We start from the raw sequence: 19,987 nt of genomic DNA, 5'->3' as shown, positions 1-19,987 counted from the left end.
GAGAATAGGACACCTGCAAGATCAGCAAGACAGCCTGTGAAACTGCAGGAGAAAGGGGAGATACTGACCGAGTATTTTGCATCAGTGTTTACTGTGGAGAAGGACATGGAAGACATTGAATGTTGAGAAATTGATGGTGACATCTTGAAAAATGTCCATATTACAAAGGCAGAGGTGCTGGATGTCTTAAAACACATAAAAGTGGATAAGTCCCCAGGACCTTACCAAGTGCACCCGCGACCTCTGTAGGAAGCTAGGGAAGTGATTGCTGGGTCTCTTGCTGAGATATTTGCATCAGCAACAGTGACAGGTGAGTGGCCAGAAGACTGGAGGTCAGCTAACGTGGTGCCACTATTTAAGAAAGTTGGTAAGGAAAGGCCAGGGAACTACAGACCGGTGAGCCTGACATCAGTGTGGGCAGGTTGTTGGAGGAATCCTGAGGGACAGGATTTACATGTATTTGGAAAGGCAAGGATTGATTAGGGATGGTCAACATGACTTTGTGCGTGGTAAATCGTGTCTCACGAACTTGAGTTTTTTGAAGAAGCTACAAAAGTGGATTGGTGAGAGCAGAGCAGTGGACATGCCCTATTTGGACTTCAGTCAAGATTAGAGTGGTGCTGGAAAAGCACAGCAGGTCAGGCAGCATCCGAAGAACAGGAAAATCAACGTTTCGGGCAAAAGCCCTTCATCAGGAATGAGGCTGGGAGCCTTGGAGGTGGAGAGATAAATGAGAGGTGGGTGGGGCTGGGGAAAAGGTAGCTAGAGTGCAACAGGTGGATGGAGGTGAGGGTCAAGATAATAGGTCAGAGAGGAGGGTGGAGCGGATAGGTGAGAAGGAGGATTGACAGGTAGGACAGGTCATGAGGACGGTGCTGAGCTGGAAGGTTGGAACTGGGGTAAGGTGGGGGGAGGGGAATTGAGGAAACTGGTGAAGTCCACATTGATGCCATGGAGTTGAAGGGTCTCGAGGCAGAAGATGAGGCATTCTTCCTTTAGGCATCAGGTGGTGAGGGAGTGGCGATGGAGAAGGCCCAGGACCTGCATGTCCTTGGCAGAGCGGGAGGGGAAGTTGAAATGTTTGGCCACGGGGTGGTGGGGTTGATTGGTGCGGTTGTCCCGGAGATGTTCTCTGAAGCACTCTGCGAATGGGCAGTCTCCCCAATGTAAAGGAGACCATATCAGGAGCAGCGGATATAAGAAATGACATGTGGAAGTGCAGGTGAAACTTTGATGGATGTGAAAGGCTCTTTTGGGGCCTTGGACGGAGGTGAGGGTGGTGGTGTGGGTGCAAGTTTTGTAGTTCCTGTGGTGGCAGGGGAAGGTGCCAGGAGGGTAGGGTGGGTTGTTAGGGGGGTGTGGACCTGACCAGGTAGTTGCGGAAGGAACGGTCTTTGCAGAAAGCAGATAGGAATACGGGATAACATTTTTGCATGAGGCAGGGTGGAATGAGATGTAATCCAGGTAGCTGTGGGAGTTGGTGGATTTGTAAAAAATGTCAGTGTTGTGTTAGTGGAGATGGAGAGGTCCAGGAAGGGGAGGGAGGTGTCAGAGATGGTCCAGGTGAATTTAAGGTCAGGGTGGAATGTGTTGGTGAAGTTGATGAACTGTTCAACTTCCTTTTGGGAGCACGAGGTGGCGCTGATGCAGTCATCAATGTGGCGGAGGAAATGGTGTGGAATGGTGCCAATGTAACTCCGGAAGATGGCTTTTTCCACGTAACCAACAAAGACAAAGGCATAGCTGGGGCCCATGCGGGTGCCCGTGGCTACCCCTTTTGTCTGGAGGAAGTGGGAGGTTTCGAAAGAGAAATTTTTGAGGGTGAGGACCAGCACAGCCAAACGAATAAGAGTGTCAGTGGAAGGGTTTGGGCGGGGATGTCAGGAGAGGAAGAAATGGAGGGCTTGAAGGCCCTGGTCATGGCGGATGGAGTGTAGAAGGACTGGATGTCCATGGTGAAGATGAGGCGTTGGGGGCTGGGGAAACAGAAGTCTTGGAGGAGGTGGAGGATGTGGGTGGTGTCCCGAATGTATGTGGTGAGTTCCTAGACCAGGAGTGATAGGACAGTATCGAGGTAGATGGAGATGAATTCGTTGGGGCAGAAGTAGGTGAGACGATGGGTCAGCCGAAGTAGTCAGGCTTGTGGATCTTGGGTAGGAGGTAGAGTTGGGCGGTGCGGAGTTCCTGAACTATGTGGTTCCCGAACTCTCCTCTCCATTGGGGAGACCAGAAGCCTTTTCACAGAGCGCTTCAGAGAACATCTCCAGGACACCCACACCAATCAACTCCACTGCTCCGTGGCCCAACATTTCAACTTCCCCTCCCACTCTGCCAAGGACATGCAGTTCCTGGGCCTCCTTCACCACCACTCCCTCACCACTTGATACCTGGAGGAAGAACGCCTCATCTTCCGCCTCGGAACACTTCAACCCCAGGGCATCAATGTGGACTTCACCAGTTTCTTCATTTTGCCTCCCCCCACCTTACCCCAGTTCCAAACTTCCAGCTCAGCACCGCCCTCATGGCCTGACCCACCTGTCAATCTTCCTTCCCACCTATTCGCTCCACCCTCCTCTCTGACCTATCATCTTGACCCCCACCTCCATCCACCAATTGCATTCCCAGCTACCTTCCCTCCAGCCTCATACCTTTCCCATTTGTCTCTCCACCCTCGAGGTTCCCAGCCTCATTCTTGATGAAGGGATTTTGCCTGAAATGCTGATTCTCCTGCTCCTCGGATGCTGTCTAACTTGCTGTGCTTTTCCAGCACCACTCTAATCTTAGCTCTAATCTCCAGCATCTGCAGTACCCACTTCAGCCTATATGACTTCAGTAAGGCATTTGACAAGGTTCCTCATGGGAGACTGGTTAGCAAGGTTAGATCTCGTGGAATACAGGGAGAAGTAGCCATTTGGATACAGAACTGGCTCAAAGGTAGAAGACAGAGGGTGGTGGTGGGGGGTTGCTTTACAGACTGGAGATGTGCCACAAGGATCGGTGCTGGGTCCACTGCTTTTTGTCATTTATATAAATGATTTGGATGCGAACATCGGAGGTATAGTTTGCAGATGACACCAAAATTGGAGGTGTAATGGAGAGCAAAGAAGGTTACCGCAGAATACAATGGGATCTTGATTAGATGGGTTAATGGGCCAGGGAGTAGCACATGGAGTATAATTTAGATAAACGTGAGGTGCTGCATTTTGGAAAGGTAAATCAGGACTTTTACAATTAATGGTAAGGTCCTGAGGAGTGTTGCTGAACAAAGAGACTTTGGACTGCAGGTTCATAATTCCTTGAAAGTGGAGTCGCAGGTAGACAGGATAGTGAAGAAGGGGTTTAGTATATTTTTCTTTATTGGTCAGAACACTGCGTATAGGAGATGGGATGTCATGGTGCGGCTGTACAGGACATTGATTAGGCCACTCTTGGAATATTATTTGAAATTCTGTTGTCCCTTCTATAGGAAGGATATTATGAAACTTGGAAATGTTCAGAAAATATTTCCAAGGATGTTTCCAAGATTGGAAGGTTTGAGCTATAGGGAGATGCTGAAGATTTGGGCTATTTTCCCTGAAGTGTCAGAGGCTGAGGGATGACCTTATAGAGTTTTATAAAATCATGAGGTGCATGGATAGGGTAAATTGATAAGGTCTTTTCCCTGGGTTGGGGAAGTCCAGAACTAGATGGCATAGGTTTAGGGTGAGATGGGAAAGATTTAAAAGGGACCTAAGGGGCAACTTTTTCACACAGAGGGTAGCGTGCGTATGGAATGAGCTGCCACAGGACGTGGTGGAGGTTGGTACAATTACAACATTTAAAAGGCATATGGATGTATATGAATAGGAAGAGTTTAGAGTGATATGGGCCAAGTGCTGGCAAATGAGACTAGATTAATTTAGGATATCTGGTCAGCATGGACTGGTTGGACTGAAGTGTCTGTTTTCATGCTGTACACCTCTATGATTCTATCTATATGTAAACTCATTGTGGTCTGGCACCAGGTTCTACAAGTTTATACAATTATTTTCTGAGATTTATTTTTCTGCAGTTGTGTGTCCTTGAGAGCCACAAGGTATGTTGCCTAACTGATGCCAGGGTAATGGTCAGTGTGAACCAGCTTAGAAGGATATCAGAGAAAAAGGAGAGGATCCAGACATCATGATCTGTTGGGATCAATAATGGCAGGCAAGAAGTCCTGTTGTAGAGTACAGGGACTGAGAGCTAAATTAACAAACAGAAGCTAAAGGATTAGAATGTCTGGATTATTATCCATGCTGCATTTAAGAAAGAAATTAAGGGGAATTTCCTCTCTCAGACAACAGTGAATCTGTGAAATTATGTACAGAGCTGAAGAGTTTGGGTTATTAAGTATATTCAAGGCTAAAATGTACAGATTTTTAATCAGTAAGGGAATCAATGATTATAAGGAAAAGGCAAGAAAGTGGAGTTAAGAATTATCATTTCGGCCATGATGTCACTGAACAGTGGAGAAAACTCACTGGGATGAATGAAAATTTATTTTCCCATGACTTGTATCTTAAATTGACAGTCAATTTCGATGTTGGGGTAATCCTAACCCGAGTCCTATATTTTGGAAATTGATAATGGTGACATTTTCAATGAGTCTAAGAAAATCTATGCATGTTAAATTATTACTTTGCAGATACATTTTCAATAGAAAAAGACTTCAGCAAGCAAACGATGCCAAAGACTGCAATATTAAATTGGAAACAGTGACTTTCCAAAATCAAGGTAAGCAAATGAGCAATTAAAAGAATAATGCCACTGAATATTTACTAATTTGCAAGAGCAGCTATGTTCCATCATGGAGTTTTAAATTGGGTTTGCAGATGATCTAACTATAATCTTCCAAAGTTCGCCCGCTTTTAGAATACTGTGTACAGTTCTGGTCACCACATTACCAAAAGGATGTGGACACTTTGGAGAGGGTGCAGATAATGTTTATGAGGATGTTGCCTGGTATGGAAGGTGCTCGCTATGAAGAGAGGTTGAGTAGGTTAGGATTGTTTTCATTAGAAAAAAGGAGATTGAGGGGGAACCTGATTGAGGTCTACAAAATCATGAAGGGTATATGCAGGGTGGATAGAGATAAGCTTTTTCCCAGGGTGAGGGATTCAATAACTAGATGTCACGCGTACAAGGTGAGAGGTGAAAAGTTTAAGGGGGATACGCGCAGAAAGTACTTTACATAGAGGGTGGTAGGTGCCTGGAACACGTTGCCAGCAAAGGTAGTAAAGGCAGGCAAGGTAGATTCATTTAAGGTACATCTGGACAGATGCATGAGTAGGTGGGGGGAAAGAGGGGTGCAGATGTTTAGGAATTGGGCGATAGGTCTAGACAGTGGATTTGGATCGGCTAAGGCTTGGAGGGCCGAAGGATCTGTTCCTGGGCTGTAAATTTTCTTTGTTCTTTGTTGAAAGGTCTCTTGACTCAGGAACCATTTTGTAAAATTGGCAAATTGTGTATATCCTTATTTCGTAGCCGCAAAGAACCAAGGAATTGTAGTCAGTTAGCCTAAGAATTCTAGGCTAGAAATTGCTAGAAGTCCATAAATAAAGGTATGGTGACTGAGCACTTTGAAACATTTTAGTTGATTAAAAAGCCTATGTGAATTTATAAAGGTTAGACCATGCCTGAAAATATGACTGACATGATGGTAAGGTGAATGACAATGAGTATTATTCAGATCATAGAATTTCCACAGTGCATAGTGATAATCACTGTGCCATTATACCCCCCATGGATGTATCTTTTTTTCTACTCAATTGTGGAGTCTGAGCATTGCTGGCTAGCATTTATTGCCCGTCTCTGGTTGACCTTGAGAAGGTGGTGGTGAGCTGCCATTTTAACTCACCGCATTCATCTACTGTGGATTGACCCACAATGCCATTGGGAATGGAATTCCAGGATTTTGGCCCAACAGACAGTGAAGGAACAGCGATATATTTCCAAGTCAGGCTTGGAGGGGAACTTGAGGTTGGTGATGTTCCTATATATCTGCTGCCCTTATCTTTCTAGATGGGAGTAGTCATGGATTTGGAAGGTACTGTCTGAGAATCTTTGATGAATTTCTGCAGTGCATCTTGTAGACAGTACATACCACTGTTCCTGAGCATCCGGCGTGAAGTGAGTGGATGCTTATGGATGTGGTAGTAATCTTGTGTGTCTCCAGAAGGCAATTGATAAATGCTAATTAAAGTTGAAGTGCATGAAATTAAGGTAAAGTATTGACCTAGTTAGGACATTGTCTGAGCAGCAGAAGACAAAGATTAGGGATGATATGCAGGTACACTGTTTGGCAAGGTAGATACTCTTTATTTTTATCCATTTGGGGGAATCAATACCTCCAGCAATCAGAAAATCATAAGCGTAAAAAAAAGCCAATCATTCTGAACAAAAAAAGGATTCAAATTAAGATGAGAGGTCTGATCTAAAACTAATCTAAAGTTTTGGGGACTTCCAAAACAAACACTAGCTGCAAAATAAACCTAAAATTCCAAGTCTTAGGCATGACCGTGTTTATGGGACACTGCATACTTATTGTTTTGCTTTCTTGTTATTATTAAAACGGCATAATAACTATAAATGTAAAAACAAATCAGACCTAATTGACAAAGTATGGTGAGTTCAAATTAGTAAGGACAAATTATTGTTAGTTCTGCACACAAAGATTGATTAACACATCAAATGGATTCTGAAGAGGCGACTAGGGTGAAACTGTGGAATTTGTGAAGAAACAATCGAATGTTGCATTAGTGATAAATTTCAAGGTCCTTTTGGATGCATGAACTAAGAAAAGTTAAATGTTGGGCCTTCTTCATCTACGATTATCTTGAGATATCTCATGTGTCCCAGCTAAAACAAAAAACCAAAAGTAAAAGTTGGACAAGTTGGTTTGTACTAATGGTATAGCAGGCAATTGAGGATCAGCTTTTCCACTGACAACCATTGCAGTAATTGATGCTAAAGAAAAAGAGAATGATAGTTTAAATTGATGTTCTTTTAACATCCTAAAATTGACATCTCAAGCACAAGAACCTTAAATCTGAGAACTTACAAAGAGGCAGGATATGGAGGAATCAAAGTCTGTGAGATGGATTGCCATCCATGTGTTTGTTTGCAAGTTCTTTGTCATTCAAAGTAAAATTAATGATTTTTAAAATATTTTAGATGTCAATTGACATTGTAAAAATGCCTGCACAGCACAGTGAAAATCTGTACTGTAGGGATCAAATGGGATTGACAAAGAACTGTCAGGAGGTAAGTGAAATCTGATATCCTCTCTCTCTCATCACCTGGTGGCCAGTTATGAATATAGCTAAACTTCCTGCATTTGTCCAGGATCTCCACCCCCACAATCAGCTAATAAAATCAGACTGCTGCTGTGTAAGGAATTGCGGCAGCCATTTTGCAAACAGAAGCTCATGCATTTTAGTGTTTTAGTCATTGATAGACATGAAGGGACATTCCCATAAAAACATTAATCCACCTTTTTCAGATGCTGACTGATTTGCCATGTATTTCAGCATTTGTGATTTGTTTATCCTTTAAACCAACTCACTTTTTTTCACTACTTACGTATCAAAAAAGATGTTGTACCTCTTTTTAAAGTCTAGCTTGTCTTGTGTTTTCTGCTCTTCCCTTGACGTACTTTGTCTTAGAAGTTTAGCTTCAGGTACAGTTATTGACTGGTTTGATGGTTTTCCACGTTGCACAGACCAAGATTTTTCACCATGTTGCTGGCCCATTTCTGGAACTCTATTTCTGTTGTGTGTGTCAGGAGATATGCTTTGGCTACCACTGCATGTACGGCCAATGGGCAAATCGTGTTGCTGGCTATTCATATTCCTTGCTTCAGCATCAGAACTCAATTTGTCAGAATTCCCAAACTGATCTGCATTTCTATTGACTCTGTGTATTTCGTGTGGAACATCATCTTCTACAAATATCTGTCGTTTTACTTTTTCCTGAGAAAATAAAGGGCAGAAAATTGGTTTCTACCATTTTACAAGTTATTTTTTGTTTTGCTTTCAATTAACAGGTATATAACAATTTAAAATGAGTACACTGTGTACAGGTTGTTCTGCTATAATGCACATTTCGTTAACACAAATTCATTATAACATGATTGACAAACTGGGTGCACTGTTTCTAATGTTATGAAGATGTGGGTGTACTGTACCTTTAGAAGATAGAACATAGAACAATACAGCGCAGAACAGGACATTTGGCCCTCAATTTTGTGCCGACCTGTGAACTATTCTCAGCTCGTCCCCCTACACTATCCCAAAATCATCCATGTGCTTATCTAATGATTGTTTAAATCTCACTAATGTGGCTGAGTTAACTACATTAGCAGGTAGGGCATTCCACACCCGTACCACTCTCTGAGTAAAGAACCTGCCTCTGACATCTGCCTTAAATCTATCACCGCTCAATTTGTAGTTATGTCCCCTCGTACAAGCTGACATCATCAGCCTAGGAAAAAGATTTTCACTGTCTACCCTATCTAATCCTCTGATCATCTTGTATGTCTCTATCAAATTCCCTCTTAGCCTTTTTCTTTCCAATGAGAACAGACCCAAGTCTCTCAGCCTTTCCTCATAAGACCTTCCCCCCTGACCAGGCAACATCCTGGTAAATCTCTCTGCACCTTTTCCAATGCTTTCACATCCTTCCTGTAATGAGGCAACCAGAACTGTACACAATATTCCAAGTGTGGCCGCACCAGCGTTTTGTATAGTTGCATCATGATATTGCAGTTCTGGAACTCAGTCCCTCTACCAATGAAACCTAACACACCGTATGCCTTCTTAACAGCACTATCCAGCTGGGTGGCAACTTTCAGAGATCTATGCAAATGGACTCCAAGATCCCTCTGCACTTCCACACTACCGAGAATCTTTCCATTGACCCAATACTCTGCCTTCCTGTTATTCTTCCCCAAGTGTATCACCTCACATTTAGCTGCATTGAACTCCATTTGCCACCTCTCAGCCCATTCTGCAGTTTATTCAAGTCCCCTGGCAACCTGTAGCATTCTTCCAAACTGTCCACTACTCCATCGACTTTAGTGTCACCTGCAAATTTACTCATCCATCCAACTATGCCTGCGTCTAAGTCATTTATAAAAATGATTAGATTAGATTACTTACAGTGAGGAAACAGGCCCTTTGGCCCAACAAGTCCACACCGACCCGCCGAAGCACACCCACCCAGACCCATTCCCCTACATTTACCCCTGCACCTAACACTACGGGCAATTTAGCATGGCCAATTCACCTAACCTGCACATCTTTTGGACAGTGGGAGGAAACCGGAGCATCCGGAGGAAACCCACGCAGACACGGGGAGAATGTGTAAACTCCACACAGAGAGTCGCCTGAGGCGGGAATTGAACCCGGGTCTCTGGCGCTGTGAGGCAGCAGTGCTAACCACTATGCCACCGTGCCACCCACTATGCCACTGTGCCGCCCACCGACTTTAGTGTCGTCTGCAAATTTACTAATCCATTAACTTATGCCTGCGTCTAAGTCATTTATAAAAATGACAAACAGCAGTGGTCCCAAAACAGATCCTTGTGGCACACCACTAGTGATTGTACTCCAGACTGAATATTTTCCATCAACCACCACTCGCTGCCTTCTTTCAGAAAGCCAATTTCTAATCCAAACTGCTAAATCACCCCCCAATTCCATACCCGTGCATTTTCTCCATCAGCCTACCACGTGGAACCTTATCAAAGGCTTTACTGAAGTCCATGTATACCATGTCAACTGCTCTACCCTCATCTACATGCTTGGTCACCTTCTCAAAAAACTCAATAACGTTTGTGAGACATGACCTGCCCTTGACGAAACCATGTTGACTATCTGAAATCAAATTGTTACTTGCTAGATGATTATAAATCTTATCTCTTATTGTCCTTTCCAAAACCTTTCTTACAACAAAAGTAAAGCTCACTGGTCTATAATTACCTGGGTTATCTCTGCTGCCCTTCTTGAACAAGGGCACAACACTTGCAATCCTCTAGTCCTCAGGTACTAAACCTGTAGACAATGATGACTCAAATATCAAAGCCAAAGGCTCTGCTATCTCCTCCCTAGCTTCCCAGAGAAGCCTCAGATAAATCCCATCCATCCCAGGGGACTTGTTTACTTTCTGTCGTTTTACTTTTTCCTGAGAAAATAAAGGGCAGAAAATTGGTTTCTACCATTTTACAAGTTATTTTTTGTTTTGCTGGTTGCCTGGAAACAACAAAACAGATTCAAATTAGGCCCATCAGTTTAAATTATACACCAAATAATACCAAACTCCAATCAAGTTTGAATTTAGTATATTGACAATCTTAAAAGCTAATGACACAATCCAATACTTTGCGGTTATAAGACTAGGGAAAATTGAGCAGTTGAGAGGAGAACTACCAACCCATTAGCATGTAAAAAGACTGCCTGAAAAATAGCTCTCTTAAAAGGTACCTGTGAAGCAGAATCCCCAAGAAGAAGAAAGGAAGACCAAAATTCAGAGAAAACGAAAGCTGCCTGATTTTGAGATAAGAAGTGTTGTTTTGTAAATCTTAATCAGGAGTTTTATTGGACTAGTATTATAGAAGGGAAGGTAAAAGATAGGTTTGAGGAAGGAATTGTAAATAGTTGTTATACTTTAAGAAATAAAGTTGTTAATTTTTACTTTAACTAGTTCTTGGCCTAGTGAATTTTCACAGACTACTTCACAGGATAAATCTTTTCTGTGTTGCTGGTTTTAAATTAAGCAAGAGAGTTTACTCTGTGTCATAACACTAAAGTGCTAAGTTTAAAGTGTGCATTGGTTATAACGCAATTCTGACCCCATTCGTTTAAATGATGCTGCTATTATGTGATTTTCTTATAACACAGGTTTGCACAAGAATGGAACTACCGCGTTATAGCAGAACTGACTGTAAATGGGTCACTTGCCCATTCCGCACACAGCAGAGATTAAATGCATCACTCAGCTCCATGTTTTCTACTGATTTGGCTATGATAGTGGTAGATGCACCACAACTGATCTCCACACTTCCAGGCAAAGCAGGAAACATTTGCCATGGCTTTCACCTCCTGATCAATATCCAATGAATTCTGCTGCAAAATGAATGTACGTGAACATCAAGGACGTGAAAGAACTGGTTTAGGTTAATTTTGATACCCAAATGGCAGCTCTGCAAATATCTATTGCCTATTTCATTGTTAAAGAATGGCCTATGAATAATGTATTGCAGTGTTCAGCAGTTATGGAACTTGTACGTCAGCTGTATTTCATGTCTTTTGTAAAAGCAGGGGATAAAACTGAGGTAGAAGAAAAAACATCAGTGATGTCAAATAATGACGTTGACCTTGGCTTGATGTGATTTTGAACTCATATTTTGCTGATTTATTCAATTTATGAGGGAGAGGACTCATGTGGGGGACAGATGAAACATTATGAAGAAAGGACAATGCATTACAGGTAGTCAGCATGGCTTTGTGAGGGAAAGGTCATGCCTCACAAGCCTTATTGAATTCTTTGAGGATGTGACAAAACACATTGATGAAGGTAGAGCAGTTGATGTAGGATATATGCATTTTAACAAGGCGTTTGATAAGGTTACTCATGGTAGGTTTATTCAGAAAGTAAAGAGGCATGGGATAGAAGGAAATGTGGCTGTTTGGATACAGAATTGGCGTGCCCACAGAAGACAAAGGGTGGTAGTAGATGAAAAGTATTCAGCCTGGAGCTCAGTAACCAGTGGTGTTCCACAGGGATCTATTCTGGGACCTCTGCTCTTCGTGATTTTTATAAATGACTTGGATGAGGAAGTGGAAGGGTGGGTTAGTAAGTTTGCCGATGACACGAAGATTGGTGGAGTTGTGGAGGGCTGTTGTAGGTTATAACGGAACATTAACAGTTTGCAGAACTGGGCTGATAAGTGGCAGATGGAGTTCAACCTGGAAAAGTGTGAAATTATTCATTTTGTAAGGTCGAATTTGAAAGCAAATTACAGGATTAAAGGCAGGATTCCTGACAGTGTGGAAGAACAGAGGGATTTTGGTGTCCGTGTCCATAGATCCTACAAAGTTGCCACCCAAGTTGATAGGTTTGTTAAGAAGGCAAATGATGTGATGGCTTTCATTAGCAGGGGGATTGAGTTTAAGAGCAGTGGAAATATACTGCAAGTCTATAAAGCCCTGGTTAGACCATACTTGGAATATTGTGTTCAGTTCTGGTCACCTCATTATAGGTATGATGTGAAAGCTTTAGAGAGGGTGCAGAGATGATTTACTAGAATGCTGCCTGGACTGGAGGGCATGTCTTATGAAGAAAGGTTAAGGGAGCTCTGGCTTTTCTCATTGGAGCAAAGAAGGATGAGAGATGACTTGATAGAGGTGTACAAGATAGGGTGGATAGTCAGAGACTTTTTCCCTGGGCAGAAACAGCTATCACGAGGGGGCATAATTCTAAGGAATTGTGGAAGATTTAGGGGAGATGTCAGAGTTCAGTTCTTTACACAGAGGTTTGTGGGTGCGGGGAATGCACTGCCACCAGTGGTCATAGAGATAGATATATTGGAGATATTTAAGTGACTCTTGGATAGGTACATGGATGATAGCAAAATGCAGGGTATGTAGGTCACTTCAATCTTTGAGTAGGATAAAAAGTCGGCACCACATCGAGGGCCAAAGAGCCTGTACTGTACTGTATCGTTCTATGTTGTAATGTGATAGCATGTTGGGAGTGGAAAAAAGAGGAGTTCACTAGCAACTAAAGACAGGGTAGGGAAAGTGATAAAAAGACAGAAGCTTGAGCTGTTTATCTCAATGAACACTGTGTTCATAACAAGACGAATGAATTGATAATGCAAACAGAAATAAATCAGTATGACATGAGGTTTGGATGCAAGAACAGGAAGAAAAGAAAAGGTAAGATAAGATCAATAAAAGATAAGATCAATACTGGAATGAAAAATTATCTTGATTTGGAGAATCAAAATGTAGAATCAATTTACGTGGAGATAAAAAATAGCAAAGGAAAGAAGTCACTAGTGGAAGTGGTTTACAGGCTCCATGACAGCAGCTACACTGTGGGACTGAATGAAAATAAAGAAATAATAGGGTCTTGTTGGAAGGAACTGCAATAATAGTGAGTGATTTTAATCATCAAATAGATTAGACGAACTATATTATTAAAGGTAGCCTGGAGACGAGTTCATAGAATGTATTCAGAACAGTTTTGTCGAATAATAAATTCTAGAACAAACAGGGCTAGCCTAGACTCTATAACATATAATGAGGCAGGAAAATTAGTTAAGGTACTCAGAATAAAGAATCTTTTCGGAAAGAGGGACCACAGCATGGTGGGTCTACGCAACATTCAGCTCAAGGGTGATAAACTTGGGTCCAAAACTACCATCCTAAACTGAAACAAAGGAACCTACAAGAATTGAGAGAATTGAGTTAAAGATAAGATCATGTGAAGCAGACACAGACATTTAAGGAGGACGTTAATAATTTCAACAAAGATATATTCTATTAAGAAGGAAAGACTCCATAAAAAGGATGCCTTATCTATGGCTAAACAAAGAAGTTAAAGACAATATCAAACTTATAAAACATGCAATGCTTCAAAGATTAGCAGTAGGTCAGGAGATTTGGAAAATTTTAGAAACTAGCAAGAGATAGCTTTAAAAAGTGAGAAAATTGGGAGGACAGTTCTAGAGTCATACAGTAATGTGGTAAAAACAATAACTACAGATGCTGGAAACCAGATTCTGGATTAGATTAGATTACTTACAGTGTGGAAACAGGCCCTTCGGCCCAACAAGTCCACACCGCCCCGCCGAAGCGCAACCCACCCATACCCCTAAATCTACCCCATACCTAACACTACGGGCAATTTAGCATGGCCAATTCACCTGACCTGCACATCTTTGGACTGTGGGAGGAAACCGGAGCACCCGGAAAAAACCCACGCAGACATGGGGAGAATGTGCAAACTCCACACAGTCAGTCGCCTGAGGCAGGAATTGAACCCAGGTCTCTGGTGCTGTGAGGCAGCAGTGCTAACCACTGTGCCACCGTGCCGCCCACAGTTTAGTGGCGCTGGAAGAGCACAGCAGTTCAGGCAGCATCCAAGTAGCTTCGAAATCGACGTTTTGGGCAAAAGCCCTTCATCAGGAATAGGGGAGCTTTTGATGAAGGGCTTTTGCCTGAAACATCGATTTCGAAGCTACTTGGATGCTGCCTGAACTGCTGTGCTCTTCCAGCACCACTAATCCAGAATCATACAGTAATGTTCCATTTGGTCCAATCAGTCCATTCCAACCATGTTCCCAAACCAAACTAGTCCCACTTACCTGCATTTGGCCCATATTCCTCCAAACCTTTCTATTCATGTACATATCGAAATGTCTTTTAAATGTTATAACTGTACTTGCATCCACCACTTCTTCTGACAGTTTGTTCCACATATGAACCACTGTCTGTGTGAAAAAGCTCCCCTCATGTCTTTTTTAAATCTTTCTCCTCTCATCTTAAAAATATGCCCCCAGCTTTGAACTCCCCCACCCTGAAGCTCCCCTATCTATGCCCTTTATGATTTTATAAACCTCTCAAGGTCACTCCTCAGTCTTCTACACTCCAGTGAAAAAAGTCCCAACCTATCCAGCCTATCTTTGTAACTCAAACCTTCTAATCCCAGCATTATCCTGGCAAGTATTTTCTGAACCCTCTCCAATTTAATAATATCCTTCCTAAAGCAGGGTGACCAGAACTGCTCACAGTACTCCAGAAGAGGCCTCATGTCCTATACAACCTCAACATGACATCCCAACCCCCAATTTCAAAGGTCTGAACAATGAAGGCCAGCAAGTGTGCTAAATCCCTGAAAACTAACAATAAATATTAAAAGGAGTTTAAACATAGGAACAAAGTAGACTATTCAGCCCAATGACCCCGATTCAATATGAATATGATTCAATATGATCATGGCTAATCAAACACTTCAACACCTTTTACTCACATCACCCTCATAAGCCAGTACAGGAGGTCCCCAATTTATAAACGTACAACTTATAAACATAGGTGCAATTTTAAAATCCAACACACCAAGATTTCCTGTACTTACTCACAGCTGCTAAAATGTTGTCCTGCATTGTGTTCCAACCTGCATACAAATAGAACTGTGAACGGATTCAGAATCAGAACCTGTTCACAACCCAGGGATTGCCTCTACGCCAATTCTTATCAGCTATCTATAAATCTCTACCTTAAACATACTCAAAGACTGAGATTCCACAGCTGTCTGTGGTCCAGAATTCCAAAAGTTCACAACCCTCAGATTAAAGTAATTTTTCTTCATCTCCGATCTAAACACAGAAACGTAGAAGATAGGAGCAGGATGAGGCCATTCGACCCTTTGAGCCTGCTCCGCCATTCATCATGATCATGGCTGACTGTCCATTTCAATAGCCTAATCCTGCTTTCTCCCCATAACCTTTGGTCCCATCTGCCCCAAGTGCTTTTTCTAGCTGCCTCTAGAGGCATCTCTCTCATTTAAAATTATATCATCTGGCTCTAGATTCCCCGACGAGGGGAAATATCTTACCTGCACCTACCCTATCAGTTGTTTTCAAACAAACCTGTTGAACTATAAGCTGATGTTGTGATTTTTCACTTTGTACATCCCAGTCCAACACCAGCACCTCCAAATCATGACTGATTCCTTTAGTTAGCCAATCCTTTAATCATGCTAACATATTACTCCCAACACTTTTAGTTTGAGAAGTAACCTTTTATGTAGTGCCTTACTGAATGCATTTTGGATATACAAATACTCTACACTGTCATATTTCTTTATACCTTTGCAGTAGTCGGTTTCAACATCTCTCATTCTTTAAAAAATCTAGAAAATACAAGTCCAGTTTGCCTAATATCTCTTCATAAGACAATGCCATCATCTCACAAACAAGTCTGGTGAGTCTTTATTGCATTCCCTCTATGGGAAAAATATTTTTCCTGAAATAAGGAAATCAAAACTGATGCAGTACTCCAACTGTGGTTCAAACGATCTTTTATGCAATTGAAAAAAGACTTCAATCCTCCTGTACTCAAATTGTTTTACAATAAGGGATAACATTCCATTAGCCTTTCTAATGGCTTTCTGCATATACATATTAGCTTTCAGTGACTTATCGACAAGGACACCAATTCCCTTTGTATATTTACACCTTCCAACCTCATGCCACTACTATCAATACTCTGTATATCTGTTTCTCCTACCAAAGTGGATAACCTCACATCTTTCCTCATTATTTTCCATCTGCCTTTTTGCGCATTCACTATCCAAAGCTACTGCAAAGGTATAAAGAAATATGAGGGTAGAGTATTTGTATATCCAAAATGCATTCAGTAAGGCACTACATAAAAGGTTACTTCTCAAACTAAAAGTGTTGGGAGTAATATGTTAGCATGATTAAAGGATTATACTGGATTAGTGGTGCTGGAAGAGCACAGCAGTTCAGGCAGCATCCAACGAGCAGCGAAATCAACGTTTCGGGCAAAAGCCCTTCATCAGGAATAAAGGATTGGCTAACTAAAGGAATCAGTCATGATTTGGAGGTGCTGGTGTTGGACTGGGATGTACAAAGTGAAAAATCACAACATCAGCTTATAGTTCAACAGGTTTATTTGGAAGCACTAGCTTCTGGAGTGCTGCTGCTCCATCAGGTGGTTGTGGAGAATAAGATTGTAAGATACAGAATTTATAGCAAAGGTTCACAGCTTGATGCAACTGAAACTATATATTGAAAAAGACCTGGATTTGACTCGAGAAATCTGCCAATAAATATAAAAATGTGTAAAGTATGGCTCCAGTTCTACCCTTCGCCTAGAGTAAAGCAATATGTAATGGTTCATGAAAACAACACTGCTTAGTAAAGGAGAAAGGATCCAATGCTTTTATAAGAATAAAGTTCAATTAAAGTGACGCACCATTAGCTGCTGATCTCTGTACTGCCTTTTATTTTCTTTATTTCTTGAAGATGTTGGATTAATTGCAGGAATAACAGAATCCTCCTCTCTGTGTTCATTCTCTCTGTGAGTTAAATCAAATTTTCTTTTCTCTGGGGTAATATCCTGATTTTTTGCCTGTCCTGTTTCACCAGTCCAGTTATCCATTTTTGTATTATCCAAGGAAAGCTGTTCATTGGAATGCTTCAGTAGCATATCTTCTCTCTTTTTCAGCATCTGGTCTATTCCCTTGAGCAGTGGCTCACAGGACTAGTACAAAATAAATTATAGAAATATAATCAGAACTAATTTTTCAACTATTCATTAATATAGAATCTGTACTAGGGATAACATGTATTATACATTAATCAACTGTCATGACACCTCCACCAGTGGTATTGAGATCTTTAGGCAGTAATTTCCAGCTTCACTTTCTGTTAGCTCTGATCTCAGTCAGTACATTTCCTGGGATACTTTCTACAAATAGTTTCAGCATCCCTGTGCTAATAAATGGGACAAAACTATTAAGCACTGCTGGTGCCCATCTGGTATGAGAAGCACTTTCATTGAGAGAATCTCACTTTCATTGAGAAAATATAGGAGTGGGTTAGCTATGATGCTTCTTCTTCACAGGTGAACAGCGTCTGAAAAAGTACCTGGCAGTGCATATGAAACCATAATCCATTCACCAGTACCTTCAGGAGAAATGGGAAAGCTCCTAATCCTGCACCCACCAACCCAAATTTCTTTACTAAAGGAAACTTGACAGTCATTGTCTCTAGAACATTACACGTTGCTCCATTACAATGAGATACTTAGGCACTTTGGGCAAGAATGGGGCAGATACTACAGCCTACACAGCAAGGGATGACCAAGTCAAAGAGATACCCCAGATTATTTCCTAAAGACCAGCTCATAGCAACACAAGACTTCTCATAAAAAAATACCTTCTAGTTCTCTCCACTGGACAACCACTGAGAGAGAAAAACAAAGAACCAGTAACTGTGGAAATTGTTTGAGTATCTCTTTAAAGGTCTTCTATAACTCTTTCATCACTTTACCCAACAGTATAAGAATGATACTCGGTCAAGGCCAAACTTGCACATACAGTCTTTTACCATTAGCAGACTCAGCTTCAAGGCCCCAAGTTCTAGAAGTCTCTCCACAAATTCTGCAACCTCTTACTATTTCAAGTTTCAAATCTTTATGGACAAGGTTTGAGCATTTAACCTTTCAGCTTACAATGTGTTCAATATCTAACTTTGGGTGATAATGCTCCTTTGAACTGCCTTTGAATGTTTCACTGCAGTAAAGACAATGTATAAATCCTAGTTGCAGTTTTCAAAAGAAGAAAAACTCATAATCTGAAGGAGAATTCAAACAGTTAACCTCTTCTTGCTGTTTTTCTAATGTCTTTATCCTACTTAGAAATCCTTCTGCAAATTTCCAGTAATCTTTCAGACTGTTGTTTTTGGGATAATCAATGCCATATGTAGTAACTGTGTCTCCGCTTGGTTGAACATTCTCCATCAGACTCTTCGATAGTTTCTCAGCTTAGAAAGAGACAACAGCAGGTATAAAGGTGAGCATCTAGAAAATAAGACCCAAATACAAAGATACAGAAAACCATAACATCTGCATTATCCTGCAACTAAAGTACAGGTTCACTGGCATACAGGATCCTTGGAGAACTTCACATTTGGTGACTTAGTACAAACCCTTATGCACTTATGGAGAAATACAAATAAAGCTACACATTACCAGGAGCCCCCTCTCCTGACTAAAGGCAACTAATCTTCTTGCTTTGCTTTAGGGGTTTTCATTTGCCATGCTGTGTTTGTTTTGGTCTCAGGATGAAAAGGAACTGGATTATTTATTGCCTTCCTTAGTTGCCCTGAATAGGTGGTTTTTCCTTGAATTACTACAGTTCTTGTGGTGATGATGTTCCAACTGTTGTAAACAGTATGGAATTCCAAGATTATGACCTTGTAACAAGAAAGGAACAATAACATACATCCATATTGTAACATGTGCTATTTGAAGGGAAACTCTGAAGTGATGTTACTTTAGTGATGTTACTGCTCTTGTTCTTTTCAGTAGTAAAGGTTTTAAGGTTAGAACCCTCTGTCGTGCATGCCAGTAGTGGAGGTAGTAAATAATAATTACTTAAGTGGTGTGAGGACTTGTTAATCAGACTATTTCATCTTGGATTATGCTGAGCTTTTGACTGTCATGACTAAAGTCTTGCAAGCAATGTTAGGACTATACAGATATTTGAAATTTGAAAGGGAAAGGGTACAATCGGAAGTGACAATATTTCAGTTGAATAAAGGGAACTATAGAGATATGAGGGATGAGCTGGCCAAAGTTCAATGGTGCAATACCCTAGCAGGAATGGCAGTGGAGGAACAATGGCAGGTACTTCTGGGTATAATGCAGAAGATGCAGGATCAGTTCATTCCAAAAAGGAAGAAAGATCCTAAGAGGAGGCAGGGGTGGCCGTGGCTGACGAGGGAAGTTAAGAAACATATAAAGTCAAAAGAGAAAAAGTATAACATAGCAAAGATGAGTGGGAAAACGGAGGACTGGGAAGCTTTTAAAGAACAACAGAGGATAACTAAGAAGGAAATACGCAGAGAAAAAATGAGGTATATAAAGAGGATAGTAAAAGCTTTTTTAGGTATGTGAAAGGAAAAAAAATGGTTAAGAGTAAAATTGGGCCCTTGAAGACAGAAACGGGTGAATATATTACGGGGAACAAAGAAATGGCAGAAGAATTGAATTGGTACTTCAGATCTGTGTTCACTGGGGAAGACACAGGCTTCCAGAGGTAATATTGGCTGAATCTACCAGAGGTAATATTGGCTGAAGGACCTGAACTGAAGGGAATTTATATTTGCCAGGAAATGGTGTTGGAGAGACTGTTAGGTCTGAAGGCTGAT

At 41.4% G+C, this 19,987-nt stretch overlaps 1 protein-coding gene across 1 annotated transcript in view; it reads right to left on the bottom strand.

Moving 5' to 3' along the window:
* The window catches only part of terb1 (telomere repeat binding bouquet formation protein 1), a 211,330-nt gene that overhangs the window by 87,072 nt on the left and 104,271 nt on the right, over positions 1 to 19,987 (bottom strand). Inside the window, exons 13-15 of the mRNA XM_072547806.1 lie at positions 18,435 to 18,598; positions 17,028 to 17,315; positions 7,603 to 7,991 (exon numbers count right to left, since the gene is read on the bottom strand). Coding sequence (XP_072403907.1) covers positions 7,603 to 7,991; positions 17,028 to 17,315; positions 18,435 to 18,598 — 841 coding nt within the window. The remainder of the gene's footprint in view (positions 1 to 7,602; positions 7,992 to 17,027; positions 17,316 to 18,434; positions 18,599 to 19,987) is intronic.

Source organism: Chiloscyllium punctatum, chromosome 26, assembly GCF_047496795.1.
Source record: "Chiloscyllium punctatum isolate Juve2018m chromosome 26, sChiPun1.3, whole genome shotgun sequence".
Taxonomy (NCBI): domain Eukaryota; kingdom Metazoa; phylum Chordata; class Chondrichthyes; order Orectolobiformes; family Hemiscylliidae; genus Chiloscyllium; species Chiloscyllium punctatum.
Note: the sequence above shows the minus strand (reverse complement) of the source record. Positions and strands in the feature narration are given on the sequence as shown.